The 15508-nt window shown below is 41.0% G+C and overlaps 1 protein-coding gene across 2 annotated transcripts; it reads left to right on the forward strand.

Annotated features, from left to right (window-relative positions):
- Positions 1-9677: 9677 nt before the first annotated feature.
- On the forward strand, positions 9678-14313 carry LOC110526393 (cytochrome b5). 2 transcript variants are annotated; one of them, XM_021607342.3, is made up of 5 exons: positions 9678-10131; positions 11430-11558; positions 11704-11730; positions 11846-11877; positions 12007-14313. In XM_021607342.3, the coding sequence occupies exons 1-5, from the start codon at positions 9928-9930 to the stop codon at positions 12095-12097; spliced, it is 483 nt and encodes a 160-aa protein (XP_021463017.3). In that variant the 5' UTR covers positions 9678-9927; the 3' UTR covers positions 12098-14313. The 2 variants fall into 2 exon arrangements, with proteins under 2 accessions (XP_021463017.3, XP_090094767.1); XM_090238641.1 differs by lacking the exon at positions 11846-11877 and having other exon boundaries at positions 9703-10131; positions 11704-11762.
- Positions 14314-15508: the final 1195 nt, after the last annotated feature.

Consider the following 15508-nt stretch of genomic DNA (forward strand, 5'->3'; position numbering starts at 1 on the left):
AGTCATTTGAGAATATAATAGCATAATAGTCCTTAGGAAACTTCCTTTCCAATCTGACAATTCACCAAGTATCAGCATCATATGAGACAGAGACTGGCAAATTGACACTGTACAATTACCTATTTTAAGTTCACCATATCTGATATGGGATCAGGCTTGGGTTTGGGCAAAATATTGGGCTAGAGAGCAGTGGCTGATGCTGGAAGGGGCTATAATAGGATGGGCTCATTGTAATAGCTGGAATTGAATAATTGGAACGGTATCAAACACATGGAAACCACATGCTTGACTCCGTTCCATTGATTCCATTCCAGTCATTACAATGAGCCCATCCTCCTAAAGCTCCTCCCACCTAAAGCTCCTCTCCATTGCTAGAGAGTATGCATGCTGTGTTATCATCCTTTTACTCAGTTTGATTAAATGTTCGCTCCATGCACAGTATAGAAATGTGTTGGTGGACCTTTCATACAAGGGCTGCTATTTGAGTTCCTCTCCTTGTCACACCCTGGCCTTAGTTATCTGTGTTTTCTTTATTATTTTGGTTAGGCCAGGGTGTGACATGGGTGATTTATGTGTTTTTGTCTTGTCTAGGGTTTTTTGTAGATTTATGGGGTTGTGTTCTTTTTAGGTGTCTAGGTAAGTCTATGGTTGCCTGGATTGGTTCTCAATCAGAGGCAGGTGTTAATCGTTGTCTCTGATTGGGAGCCATATTTAGGCAGCTATATTCTTTGGGTATTTTGTGGGTGATTGTTTCCTGTGTCAGTGTTTGTGGCACACGGGACTGTTTTGGGTTTTCACGTTTCTTGTTTTGGGTTTTCACGTTTCTTGTTTTGGGTTTTCACGTTTCTTGTTTTGGGTTTTCACGTTTCTTGTTTTGGGTTTTCACGTTTCTTGTTTTGGGTTTTCACGTTTCGTGTTTTGGGTTTTCACGTTTCTTGTTTTGGGTTTTCACGTTTCTTGTTTTGGGTTTTCACGTTTCTTGTTTTGGGTTTTCACGTTTCTTGTTTTGGGTTTTCACGTTTCTTGTTTTGGGTTTTCACGTTTCTTGTTTTGGGTTTTCACGTTTCTTGTTTTGTAGTTGTGTTCATGTTAAGTGTCTCTTACTAAAGAACCATGAACTATAACCATGCTGCGTTTCAGTCCGCCTCTCCTTCCCAGGAAGAAAGCCGTGACACTCCTTGAAATATCTTGTGTGCATCTGACATGAGTGTAAAGCTTGATTTTCCCCTGAAGGTCCTTTGGCCACTCAAATGAAGTGGGATGAATCGCTCATTCATTCTGCTCTGAATGAAAGTATCGGAAAAAGCAGTAGTTCTAAGTCTGTATCTCTATGATATAGAAGGAATAGCATCACATAACGCTGGAATGTTTTTATTGATAAATTACAGTTTTTTGCTCTTCGGCATTAGTCTGAGTCTGAAGAGAATTGATTAATAGCGAAAGCAACAGAAGGCCTTGATAAAGGTGTGTAATTTACCAGGAAGAGTTGATTGTCTCTAACCACTGCCTGTCATAGTCGATAACACTGATGTGGAAATACTAAAAGGACTGAACTGTCAGTGTTACTAATACCAACATATGCGTCAGGTGTTTGTTTGACGTGCACATGTATAGACATGCTTTGGTCCAATCTGTTGATCATAGTCCCAAAATTAATTTTCATCTGGATCTGGGTATTGAATACAGCTAGATTCAGTACAGATTCAGTACAGCTAGACATATTATTCATATATTGAATACTCCATTTATAGCCAAAAAGGTCATTCCAAGCCGGTGAGGATTTGGCATAGTACGGAGACTGTCAGTCACTGTGATCATTGTGATGCTTTGGATTGGCAGCCGAGGCTCTCCTTGAGGAGTGGCTGTGATGGATGTGACAGCTGCCTCAGCCATGGGGACTGATGTCTTCATCTGCTCCCAACAGGGCCGCAAATATATAGTACTACAGTCTGCACTGCGATCTCTAATAACATTACTGCCTGCCCATTGCCTTTGCCACAACCCAGAGAATAAATGTAGCTGACAAAATGGTCTGTGGCCAAGTGCGCCTAGCTGAGTCAGTGAGAAAGTTTAATGCTGGTATACAAAAATCAAGTATTTTGATTTTAATATTAGAGCTGCTTCTGTGACTTTCCTTTTGCTTTTTCCACATAAATGTTTATTCAGACCAATCTATTGATTTACTATACAATTAATATCAGGCTGACAGACACTCCCTTTACGCAGCATGTGCCTATTGAACATGTCTCATAGGTAGGGGAATACTTTTTTTGTTCTGCTTTGCAATGTTGACTTTGAAAACCTGTCACAAAAATATAGTATGTCTGTCTCAGGGGCAATATATGGGGCATCAGCGCTCCAGTCTAGATACTGTATATTGTTCCTCTATAAATACACATATTGAATACAGTACTATACTGCAAATAAGTTGTTGACATACAACAGGTTGGGTTGAGATATAGTGCAATGATTGACAGTGTCGACAGCTGTATAACCAAATTAGATTATACAAGGGCCTTGGATGCAACTGTTGTTGCTCTTAAGTCCCAGTCAGTCTGACCAGAATAAATTACCTAAATGCCCACTCCACATGGCAGATAGACACAGAGAGACACAGAGCAGGGAAATCGCTGTCCAATTTTCTGTGTATAAACACCACCATCTGTCTGGTCCAAAGAATCTGCTATGTGCATAGTGTAAATCCATGGAAAGGCAAGATAAAGGAGGTAACAGATAGAATGTTGTCATCAAATGACCTGCTTTAAGGCATAGGCTGCTGTCAATGGGGCACATAGCAATTTTGTCATTAGATGGCAAAGAGGATTTCTAGTGGCATCGAAAACCTTTTCATGCAAATGTTTCCGCCAATTATCCATCATGATAGTCCTTGTTGGTTGTTGTTTGTTATTGCTGTTTTGGTTTGGTGTTTAATGTCTCTCCCATCATGTGACACCACCCACTGTGTTCACTTACCGTGCCCCCTGGACAAGCTGAGTGGTGTACCTTTGATTAATATATTATAAATAGGAATAATGAATCTGGATGCGTGAATCAAATCAACCATGTGCATTTTGTATTTTATTCCTTTTCAGTTCTTCCTCTTCACAGAAAATGGAACAATTGATGCGACTGGGAGAAAAGTTGGCAGCAGCAGCTTGACCTTGTAGTGCCATCTAGTGTTCATGCATATTGGCCTACCGACATATACAGTAGGTTCCACAATGTGTCACCTTTATGGTGACAGTCTGTTGTAAGAACTGAAGGTAAACTGAGACAACAATGTACAGATTTATGCACAGAAAAATGACTAATCTGGTATCAAGCCTTCCAGTTAACATGTACTCCATGTAGCTGGAGTTATGTCCATGTCCATGTCACCAAAACTATGTCTTTGTCTACTTGCCACATTCTGTAGAGTGGTCATCATGTTTTATGTTTGTGCCACACCTGATGATTTTTTTGTTGTTGAATTTTTACCCCTTTTTGTCCCCAATTTTCGTGGTGTCCAATTGTTGTAGTAGCTACTATCTTGTCTCATCGCTACAACTCCAGTATGGGCTCGGGAGAGACGAAGGTTGAAAGCAATGCATCCTCCGATAAACAACCCAACCTAGCCGCACTGCTTCTTAACACAGCACGCATCCAACCCGGAAGCCAGCCGCACCAGTGTGTCGGAGGAAACACCTGGCAATCTTGGTTAGCGCGCACTGCGTCCGGCCCTCCACAGGAGTCGCTGGTGCGCGATGAGACAAGCCCTCCCTAACCCGGACTACGCTAGGCCAATTGTGCGTCACACCTCCCGGTCGCGGCCGGTTACGACAGAGCCTGGGCGCAAACCCAGAGTCTCTGATGGCACAGCTGGCGCTGCAGTACAGCGCCCTTAACCACTGCGCCACCCGGGAGGCCACACCTGATTATGATTGATGAATCAGTGACTGTTGATCTGTGCCACCTGTGGTTTGCCGGGCATGGGCACACTCTCCATGAGGGGCTCTTGTTGGGACTGTAGGCGGCAACGCTTTTATTTCAATAACCACCCGCTCCTCATCAGGGAAGTGCCTGGAGGAAGGAAGGCATTATTCAGTGTATCTTTGTATTGTGCCATGGAATGACTGTTTAAGAGAACAATGAATATGAGTGTGTGGCCAGTGACCACATTACGTTTATGTGCCACCCTCCTCCCCCAAATGTCATTCGGTATTGGATGTGAAAATGAATGAATTGAGACAACAGCTATGACTTCACTTGATGTAAGATTGTCTCCTGAATGTTATGTAAAGGTGAAAGTAATATTGTTGATTCATTTGCAAGAACAGAGATGTAGTTACTCGAGTTGTCACGCTAATGCCTTTCTAAATCGGGCTTACTTAACCATTACTTTTATTCTCAATGGCAATTCATGGGAGTTACATGAACAACTGTCCTTGGTTCAACACGATATTAAACAGCATGTCTGCTGGAGATTAGGTGAATGTGTTATTTGGACATAGGTGCACCATGACTGAGACTGTGTGTAGAATGGAGTTTGCTGACCTGTCTGTGACAGGCTGAAAATAAGGAGAATGTGGTCTGTGCCCTGTGACCCCTCTGAATATGAGCAGCAAAATCCTAGCTTTGTACAATTGATCTGTGGTGCCTTTGCTCATACAATAGTGTCACTAAGAATGAAAACCTGCCAGCAGAAGTGCAATAACACAGATATCACAGGTCTCAACTGCACTCTGCTCACCAATGTGAAGATCACTGTGGAAATACTAGATGTCAGAGGTTCATATCATCGTCTAGTTTGTTGAACTTAGTATTAAGGTGGTGGTTGACTGAATTTGAACCAGTACATTTACAGTTGAAGTCAGAAGTTTACATACACTAAGGCTGGAGTCATTAAAACTCGTTTTTCAACCACACCACAAATTTCTTGTTAACAAACTATAGTTTTGGCAAGTAGGTTAGGACATCTACTTTATGCATGACACAAGTAATGTTTCCAAATTGTTTACAGACAGATTATTTCACTTATAATTCACTGTATCACATTTCCAGTGTGTCAGAAGTTTACATACACTAACTTGACTGTGCCTTGAAACATCTTGGAAAATTCCAGAAAAGGATGTCATGGCTTTAGAAGCTTCTGATAGACTAATTGACATCATTTGAGTCAATTGGAGTTGTACCTGTGGATGTATTTCAAGGCCTACCTTCGAACTCAGTGCCTCTTTACTTGACATCATGGGAAAATCAGCCAAGACATCAGAAAAAAATGTGTAGAAAAGTGCAAATCAATCCCAGAACAACAGCAAAGGACCTTGAAGATGCTGGAGGAAACAGGTACAAAAGTATCTATATCCACAGTAAAACGAGTCCTATATCGACATAACCTGAAAGGCCGCTAAGCAAGGAAGAAGCCACTGCTCCAAAACCGCCACAAAAAAAGCCAGACTACGGTTTGCAACTGCACATGGGGACAAAGGTCATACTTTTTGGAGAAATGTCCTCTGGTCTGATGAAACAAAAATAGAAATGTTTGGCCATATTGACCATCGTTATGTTTGGAGGAAAAGGGAACACCATCCCAACCGTGAAGCATGGGAGTGGCAGCATCATGTTGTGGGGGTGCTTTGCTGCAGGAGGGACTGGTGCACTTCACAAAATAGATGGCAACATGAGGCAGGAAAATTATGTGGATATATTGAAGCAACATCTCAAGACATCAGTCAGGAAGTTAATGTTTGGTTGCAAATGGGTCTTCCAAATAGACAATGACACCAAGCATACTTCAAAAAGATGTGACAAAATGGCTTAGGGACAACAAAGACAAGGAATTGGAGTGGCCATCACAAAGCCTTGACCTCAATTCTATAACAAATTTGTGTGCAGAACTGAAAAAGCTTGTGCGAGCAAGGAGGCCTACAAACCTGACTCAGTTACACCAACTCTGTCAGTAGGAATGGGCCAAAATGCACCCAACTTATTGTGGGAAGTTTGTGGAAGGCTACCCGACATTTTTGAACCAGTGGTTAAGGGCGCTGTACTGCAGCGCCAGCTGTGCCACCAGAGACTCTGGGTTCGCGCCCAGGCTCTGTCGTAACCGGCCGCGACCAGGAGGTCCGTGGGGCGACGCACAATTGGTCTAGCGTCGTCCGGGTTAGGGAGGGTTTGGCCGGTAGGGATATCCTTGTCTCATCATTCACCAGCGACTCCTGTGGCGGGCCGGGCGCAGTGCATGCTAACCAAGGTTGCCAGGTGCACGGTGTTGGTGCGGCTGGCTTCCGGGTTGGATGCGCGCTGTGTTAAGAAGCATAGCGGCTTGGTTGGGTTGTGTATCGGAGGACGTATGACTTTCAACCTTCATCTCTCCCGAGCCCGTATGGGAGTTGTAGCGATGAGACAAGATAGTAGCTACTAACAATTGGATACCACGAAATTGGGGAGAAAAAGGGGTAAAAAATAAATAAATAAAAAACACTACAGATTACACACATACCATTGTCAATTGTATTTAGTTTACTTTATTTAATAAATATATTTTCTTGTTCCTTGGCTCCACCTTGTCTCCCTTTTGTTATGAACTTCGAGCTGGTTCGTGACAAACTCTAGAAGAATATGAAATGTCTTGTCTTATGATTCTGCTGGCAGCCAGTCAACCTCTAGACCAGTATCTACCTGCCTGAGGGCAGGCCTAATTGCACAGATTATGTCTCAGGGCGTGGTCTTTGGTGACACAGGAATGCCTTGTTCCCCCTAGTGAGAGCAAATAGTCTGTGAGGGCTAGGACAAGACAGCTGCTGGCTGGCTCCAAATGTTGCTCACTCTGCTGTTGCTCCACTCCCACCAATGTTCCTTCTGTTATCGAGGTGTCTAACATGGGGCCCCTGGGATGTGGATACAGCTTAAGAGAGAACTCAGACCCCTGCCCAAAGATATTCCCTGGTTGTAGATGCAAACAGCCTATCTGCTGGAGATTAGGTGAACGTGTTATTTTGAAATAAGTGCATTTGAAGGATTGAAAGAATGTCCTCCAGTTTATGGGAGGCTTAATTTTACTCAACATTAGAGTAGATATTTTCAAGGGAGATATTTCATACAAGAGGTTGACGAGACTGACCCATGTTTCTGTTATTGGTTGATATTCTGTATGTATGGTTTGGCACTGCCATTCTTACACACTTCATATCATGCCATACAGATGTAGGATCTTAATTTGATCACTTTTGTTGCTGAGAATTTTCCTGTACAGCAGGAATTGCAAACTTGTGGTGTATTCAAGGTTTAAAAGTTTTCTAACGTTTGTAATTTCCACTTTAAAATGTCAGACTTGATTTGCCCTAATTGAAAATGTATCAACCCCTACAAAAAATACAATTAATTGTAAACCACATAATTCACATTTCCTTTTGCTGCAGGATTATTTTCCTGCTGTAGCAAACAAGCTAAAATTAAGATCCTACATCTGTACACATATTGAATAGTGCAATGATGACCCAAGAAGGACCTCTGTGAACAAAGCAAAATAAATCCTCAAGTTCAAGGTGTTTGGTCTTTAGTTTAGACACAGGTGCCAAAATGGTATTAGCTTACTGCCATCTTGTGTAGATCATGATTTTTTTTTAGCAATGAAGCAGGGAAGCAAACCAGGGTCACTGGCGTGGAAGGCAAACACCCTACACATTGTGCCAATAGGGTAAACACACTTGATGGGAATTGTAACTTAGCTCATATAACATGGATTGCTACACTGCCTCCTTTCGAACAGGAAGGCACGACCCGGTGCTTTGACTTTCTTTCAAACCCCTTCACACGTCTGCCCGTGCATTCCGATAGCCTAATGACGCCATCCCACTTCTGACACCAATGTAGTGAATGGCAGGGAAGCAAACCTGGGTCACTGGCGTGAAAGGAAAACATTTTACACATCACGCAAATAGGTTTAACCAACTAGATGGGAAATGTAATGTGGCTCATATAGCAAGTATTGCTACAATATATTTATAGGATGAAATGCATGATATAAGTGGAAGTATTTAGTGTTTTCTTGAAAATTACATTATGTTTTATGAATTCCTATTCAGGTTATTACATTATCAGGTGTTATTAGTTCAAACTCAGAGAAATGTTTGCATGGTGTGGTCTACATTGGTGATGAGATGACAGTAATGCATGACATCTCTGTGTATGTTATCAGGCAGGCCTGATAAAAAAAACTCTGCTACACTCCTGTCAGTGCCCCCCTTAACCAGCATGTCAATGTTGCACAGGTAGCCTCTCTCTGCCTCCTTATCACTGGATGCAGAGAAACATACTACACTGAACAAAAATATAAACACATGTAAAGTGTTGTTTCCATAGGCTGTCATTGTAAATAAGAATTTGTTCTTAACTGACTTGCCTAGTTAAATAAAGGTTCAATAAAAAAAAAACATATATATATTTTTTTAATGAGCTGAAATAAAAGATCCCATAAATTTTCCATAAGCACAAAAATGTTAGGCACAAATTTGTTTACATCCCTGTTAGTGAGTATTTCTCCTTTGCCAAGGTAATCCATGTGCAGTTTTGTCACACAACACAATGCCACAGATGTCTCAAGTTTTGAGGGAGAATGCAATTAGCATGCTGACTACAGGAACGTCCACCAGAGCTGTTGCTAGAGAATTTAATGTTCATTTATCTAACATAAGCATCCAATGTCGTTTTAGAGAATTTGGCAATACGTCCAATCGGCCTCACAACCGCAGACCACATGTAACAACACCAGCCCAGGACTTCCACATCCGATTCTTCTTCACCTGCAGGATCGTCTGAGATCAGCCACCCGGACAGCTGATGAAACTGTGAGTTTGCACAGAATTTCTGCACAAACTGTCAGAAACCGTCTCAGGGAAGTTCATCTGCGTGCTTGTTATCCTTACCATTGTCGTGCCATTCATCCGCAGCAATAGCCTCATGTTTCAGCATAATAGTGGACAGCCCAATTTCACAAGGATCTGTACAAAATTCCTGGAAACTGAAAATGTCCCAGTTCTTCCATGTCACTCATTGAGCCTGTTTGGGTTGCTCTGGATCAATGTATACGACAGCTGGTTCCAGTTTCTGCCAATATCCAGCAACTTTGCACAGCCATTGAAGAGGAGTGGGACAACATTCCACAGGCCACAATCAACAGCCCGATTAAGTGTATGCAAAGGATTTCTGATCAACACCCCTATTTTTGTACATTTTTTACTGTATTTTTTGACCAACAGATGCATGCTGTATGTATTCCCAGTCATGAGAAATCCATGGATTAGGGACTAATGAATGTATTTCCATTGACTGATTTCCTTATGTGAACTGTAACTCAGTAAAATCTTAGAAATTGTTTCATGTTGTGTTTATACTTTTGTTCATTGTACATAGACATCACTTCAGTGGGTGAGGTTGGAAGTGTAACCTACTCAAAAACAACATTACTGACAAAGACAGTATGCAGGATGGAATTGCATTGATCATTAGCCAAATCCAATGACATTTCAAAGGAGCAACTGATTTGATATGTGAGTAATGTAAAATACTTGATCTAACTCTTCCATGAACATGCTAAATGACGAGGTCTCATGATCATCTAAAGGTCACCTGTGATTGGTTACAATTCTACAATGTTTCATTTCATTGGTTAATTGTCTAAAAGTCAATACATGTTCATTGGAAGGTGACACCGGAATGAAATCATTGGTTCTTTCCGCATGTCTGCTGATGTAACGATATGCCGGTTGCAAAGGGGAAACTGGCTTTTCCTACGAAACTCGGGCGTATGCATTGCTAAGGCAGTCCACATTGGATACACGAACCTTCATGCTGTCTTATAAACTCTACAGCATACGATTCAACGTTGGATAATCAAAGTGTAACTGAGGGACTTAGCTAGCTAGGCAAATAGTGTTAAAATAGATAATGGGCGAGGAAATGAACGAGAACATGATCAACACAAATGGTGCTGCTAACAGCATGGGGGATGTGAATCACACCGCAGAAAAGACAACAGAGAGCGATGTGAAATACTACACATTGGAAGAAATAAAAGCTCAAAATATGAGCACGGACACATGGCTTATCATCCACGATAAAGTGTATAACATCACCCGTTTCTTGGCGGAGGTATGATCAAAATACCACCCTTGCTAACGTTAGCTGAATAGCATTAGCTACGACACTAACGTTACTAGCTAACGTCAGCTGGAATATTGGTCTCCGTTGCCTGGTTTCAAATTAATTTAGGTTCTCGCCAACCAAACGTCTAGCTAGATAGTTAGTTGTCTATCTACGTAACAATGCACATATGTGAAGGTCTGGGTCTGTCTAGCTAGCTACCATATCCGAACGTTATTTATCTAACGCTCAGTCAACACATGCTGAGGGAGGCAGCTTGCCAGCAATAGCATTTGCTATTTTGGCTAGTGTGTGTTTTGCTGGTTAATGTGGCTAATTTAACTGTGTATGCTATCTGTGTCTACCTGCATATTCCCAATAATATTAACAGACGGTGTAATGTTGCACCTGGACTGGATATGCATTATTATGGAACATACCTAGCGTAGCGTAAGCTAGCTCACGTAACTAGTTTGCTAGCTTAATTGGCCCAAAATAATTTTGTAACATTTTGTCACGAATTGTTCGATAGGTAGTTCACACTTGCCTGGTCCTCTTACTGTAGCTATAACTACCACAGTGGGACTTTAGTCCACTTGGCAAAGGTTACAAAAGTAGCTAGGGCGGGTTACAAGACGTCAGTCGCCTAAAGTTGCGCAACCCACCATCTATTACATGTATAATGGGAAAATAAGTCGAAATACAATGCCAATGGCACAGCATGACCACAATGAAAGTAGCAAGGGGTACCAGTCTGTTTAGCTATCGTTCCACTCCATGTCATGCTAAACAATTTTTGCTAATGGTACAGGTTCTGGATTTCAGGTTAAGATTAAAGGGGTTAGTTACAAGTATCTTTGGCATGACCTCTTTCATGTGTTATTATCAGGGCTGTATTTGTGAAGAAACACCACACTGTAAGATTTGTTTACCTTCAAAGAGTGAGCCTGCCAACAAAAAAGTTGACATTGGAGCTTTAACCATTTTTAATGAAGCAATCTATCCCTATAATATGCCAATACATAATAATTTCAGGATATCAGATAATTAAGAGTCCAGAGCTTTATTTAACACATTTATCATATTGACATTTAGGTCGACATAAGCCAGCCATCCACGTCATGTAGGACATTATACTGTAATTGTGTAGTCTGTGATTACATTCAAATCAAATTTTATTTGTCACATACACATGGTTAGCAGATGTGTAGCGAAATACTTGTGCTTCTAGTTCCGACCATGCAGTAACTGTCGGTAGTGACAGATCATGATGAAATTAAGTCTACCACTTGTTTCTGTGTTTCCAGCATCCAGGAGGAGAGGAGGTTCTGGTGGAGCAGGCAGGTGCAGATGCCACAGAGAGCTTCGAGGATGTTGGTCACTCTACAGATGCCAGAGAGTTGCTTATCCAGTACTACATTGGGGAGCTCCATATGGTACAGAGATTGCTTTCTCTCAACTGTTGAACTCTCAATCATTGAAACATAGTTTTCGATTAATGATGGAACAAAAAAATAATCTGTGCCATGATTTATTCTGATCGTAAAAGTGTGTAAATGATTATTTCACCCTGTCTTTTAGGATGACCGGAAGAAGGACGGCACAAAGGTAAAGTATTCAAGTAAATGTTCTGTAAAAATGTTTTATAATAATGTAACACCTATTTTACTAATGCTAACTCTTGAACTTTGTTTTATCAACAACAACAAAAATTCTCCCACAGGAAGAATTCATTACAACAGGAGATGGCTCCAGGTCAGTCATAAGCGATAAGAATTTGATTATTCCATTTGCATTGACGAAGTATTCTGTCTCCTAATCATTCTTCACTGAGCTGTGTTTGTTCCCTGGCTGAATGTTTAAGTGCTCTCTGTCTTTCTCTAGCTCGTGGACCACATGGTTGATACCTGCCATAGCTGCAGTTGTTGTGGGTATCATGTATCGATACTACATGCTGGAGCGCAAGTCTTCCTGAGCCCTGACGCTGTCGTCGCTTCTCATTCTTTCTGTCTGGAGGCCTTGATATGTTTGACCAAACCCCCCTTGCATTGAACGTACACAACTTTTCAGAGGTGTCCCACTCAACTCATACAGTGCCCTCACCTTGAAGGAAAGGGAGGGAAAGGATAAAACAATCCCCTTGCCCCTCTGCTTTCTTTTCTAGACCTCACCCAACAGGCTGTGGGGTGAGATGCATCTGGAAACTTTGTCCCCTTAGTCTCTAAATTGTTTTCTAATCTATTCATATTATTTACGCACTCTGCCTTTTGATACTTATTGTGTGGTGTCTTTTTAAGTTAGTTATTCATATGCAAGTGATCTCAACTGTAATGTATATCTGCAAACTCTTGTCGCTATCTGCTTTGTGGGACTGTGTGGTGTCTTTTTAAGTTAGTTATTCATATGCAAGTGATCTCAACTGTAATGTATATCTGCAAACTCTTGTTGCTATCTGCTTTGTGGGACTTGTACAGTGAGCTCCAAAAGTATTGGGACAGTGATTTTTGTTGTTGTTTTGGCTCTACTCCAGCACTTTAGATTTTAAATGATACAATGAGTATGTGGTTAAGGTGCAGACTGTCAGGGTGTTTTCATCCATATCGGGTGAACTGTTTAGAAATTAAAACACTTTTTGTACATAGTCCCCCCATTTTAGGAGACCAAATGGGACAAATTCACTTCTGTATTAAAGTTGTAGAAAGTGAAGTATTTGGTCCCATATTCATAGCACGCAATGACTACATTAAGGTTGTGATTCTACAAATTTGTTGGATGCATTTGTTTGTTTTGGTTGTGTATCAGATTATTTTGTACCCAATAGGGATGAATGGTATATAGTGTATTATTGTGCAATTTCGGAGTCACTTTTATTGTAAATAAGAATATAATACGTTTCTAAACACTTCTACATTAATGTGAATGCTACCATGATTACGGATAATTCTCATTGAATCGTGAATGAGTGAGAAATACATATTTTACCCCCAAGACATGCTAACCTCTCACCATTAGAATAACGGGAGGTTAGCATTTTGGGGGGCGATATATTTGTGCATCTAACTTTCTCATCATTATTCACAATTCATTCAGGATTATCCATAGTCATGATAGCATCCACATTAATGGATGCTACCATGGGCACAAAATAATCTGAAACACAACCAAAACAAACAAAACAAAGCAAATGCATCCAACACATTTGTCCCAATACTTTTAGTCCCCTAAAATGGGGGGAGACTATGTATAACAAACGTCTACACTTTAACCTCATAGTCCTTAGCATTTAAAAAAAAACAGAAAAATTGGGACTTTGCTGTCCCAAAACTTTTAGAGCTCTCTGTATTTCTCTCTTGTTTGTTCAGACATGTTTAGTGGCTAACCCCACCATCTCTATGCTATAGGTCTAGGAAGTATACATATATTTGTGTGTAGTAGAGCATGGCAACCTATGGGGTTATGGGGTCATATCTATAAGAATGAATGCTGTTTTCTTACACTGAGAAATCTGATTAGCATGTTTTTTTAGTTTAGGTTAAGTTGCATACTCCTCATGAGTCTTAATTCTCCTCAGACTGCTGCCCAGTATTTCATATCTGGTGACTGAATAACATAGGAAAAGCTATCGGTTTGCTTGAGAATAGATTGTCATGCAATTTGTCATTTCAAACTTTAAAAAGTATAATTGATTTGAACCAATGACTTGATTGAACAGCATGCCTCATAGTTAAAGTACATCATTTATGTTCAGCCATTAATTGCGTTGCATGCATGCATCGACTGATTGAGTAGGCCTCGTTCTCGGAATATCTATATTTTGCCTTACAAAGGCTCCACGCCATGTATATTCTCTTGATGTGGTATTGATAAGTTAAATTGATATTATTTAAAAGTGAAATGTACTTATCCCCAACTCCCCCTTTTCTAGTTACTTTTAAGCATTTATTTAAGCATTTATTTTGGTGATACTATGCTTTAAAAAACATTAAGTATGAGATCATTGGTGTGTGTTATATATATTATAACCTGGATTAATTCTATTGCATTACACACATTGTGCAGGATATATTTTTGTCTCTTCCTATGCACATCCATTAGCAATTAAAAAATACTGCCCTATGTAGTGAGTGTTGTTGAATTCTAATGATTGGACTAAAATTGTACTCTTGAAGGCATAAAACCCTTTTATATTCGTATTGTGTTAGCTGTCTGTTTATTAGTGTTGGTGCCACTGTGACATTTTTAAGTGTAAATCTGTATCTGGGAATTGTGGATAAACAGCAGTACTTGAAAGCATATGTGGATATTCAATTGCAGTACCAACCTCCTCCCAGAGGAGGAATCCACTTCGAGTCATGCGGTTTGGGCTCAACCTGTGTGTGCTTTGCTCTCCGGTGCCAGTGGCAATCTTTACCAAGGATCAACTTCAGTGCTCGGTTGTCTCCACCAAGTCTGTTCCCAAACAATTTGATTTGCTGGTTTTAAGCATTACACTTTTAAATGGCTCTTTGTTGACTGTTGCTGGGTGCTATCGTCCTCCATCAGCACCGGCCTGTACCCTACCTGCCCTAAGATCTTTCCTGGCTCCTTACACTAAGTCTGAATTTGAGTGCAGTATATAAAGTCAGAAAATCTGCTGTCTCAGCCACTGCCTGTCACCAAAGGAGTAAGGCTCAATCGTAGGCCCCACACTCTTCTCAATTTACATCAACATCATAGCTCAGGCAGTAGGAATCTCTCATCCACTTATAAGCAGATGATACAGTCTTATACTCAGCTGGCCCCTCCCTGGATTTTGTGTTAAATGCTCTACAACAAAGCTTTCTTAGTGTCCAACAAGTTTTCTCTTAACCTTAACCTTGTTCTGAACATCTCCAAAACAACGATCATTTGGTTTGGTTAAAAGAATGCCCCTCTCCCCACAGGTGTGATTACTACCTCTGAGGGTTTAGAGGTTGAGGTAGTCACCTCATACAAGTACTTGGGGGTATGGCTAGACGGTACACTGTCCTTCTCTCAAGACATATCAAAGCTGCAAGCTTCTTTACCATTCGGTAAATTTGTTCTTTACCATTCGGCCATCAGATTTGCCACCAATGCTCCTTATGGGACACATCACTGCACTCTATACTCCTCTGTAAACTGGTCATCTCTGTATACCCGTCGCAAGACCCATTGGTTGGTGCTTATTTATAAAACCCTCTCAGGCTTTACTCCGCCCTATCTGAGATATCTACTACAGCCCTCATCCTCCACATACAACACCCATTCTGCCAGTCACATTCTTGTAAAGGTCCCCAAAGCACACACAACCCTGGGTCGCTCCTCTTTTCAGTTCACTGCAGCTGCAACTGAAACGAACTGCAACAAACACTCAAACTGGGGCCTG

The sequence above is a fragment of the Oncorhynchus mykiss genome, chromosome 6, assembly GCF_057628025.1.
Source record: "Oncorhynchus mykiss isolate SJ-2025 chromosome 6, ASM5762802v1, whole genome shotgun sequence".
Taxonomy (NCBI): Eukaryota; Metazoa; Chordata; class Actinopteri; order Salmoniformes; family Salmonidae; genus Oncorhynchus; species Oncorhynchus mykiss.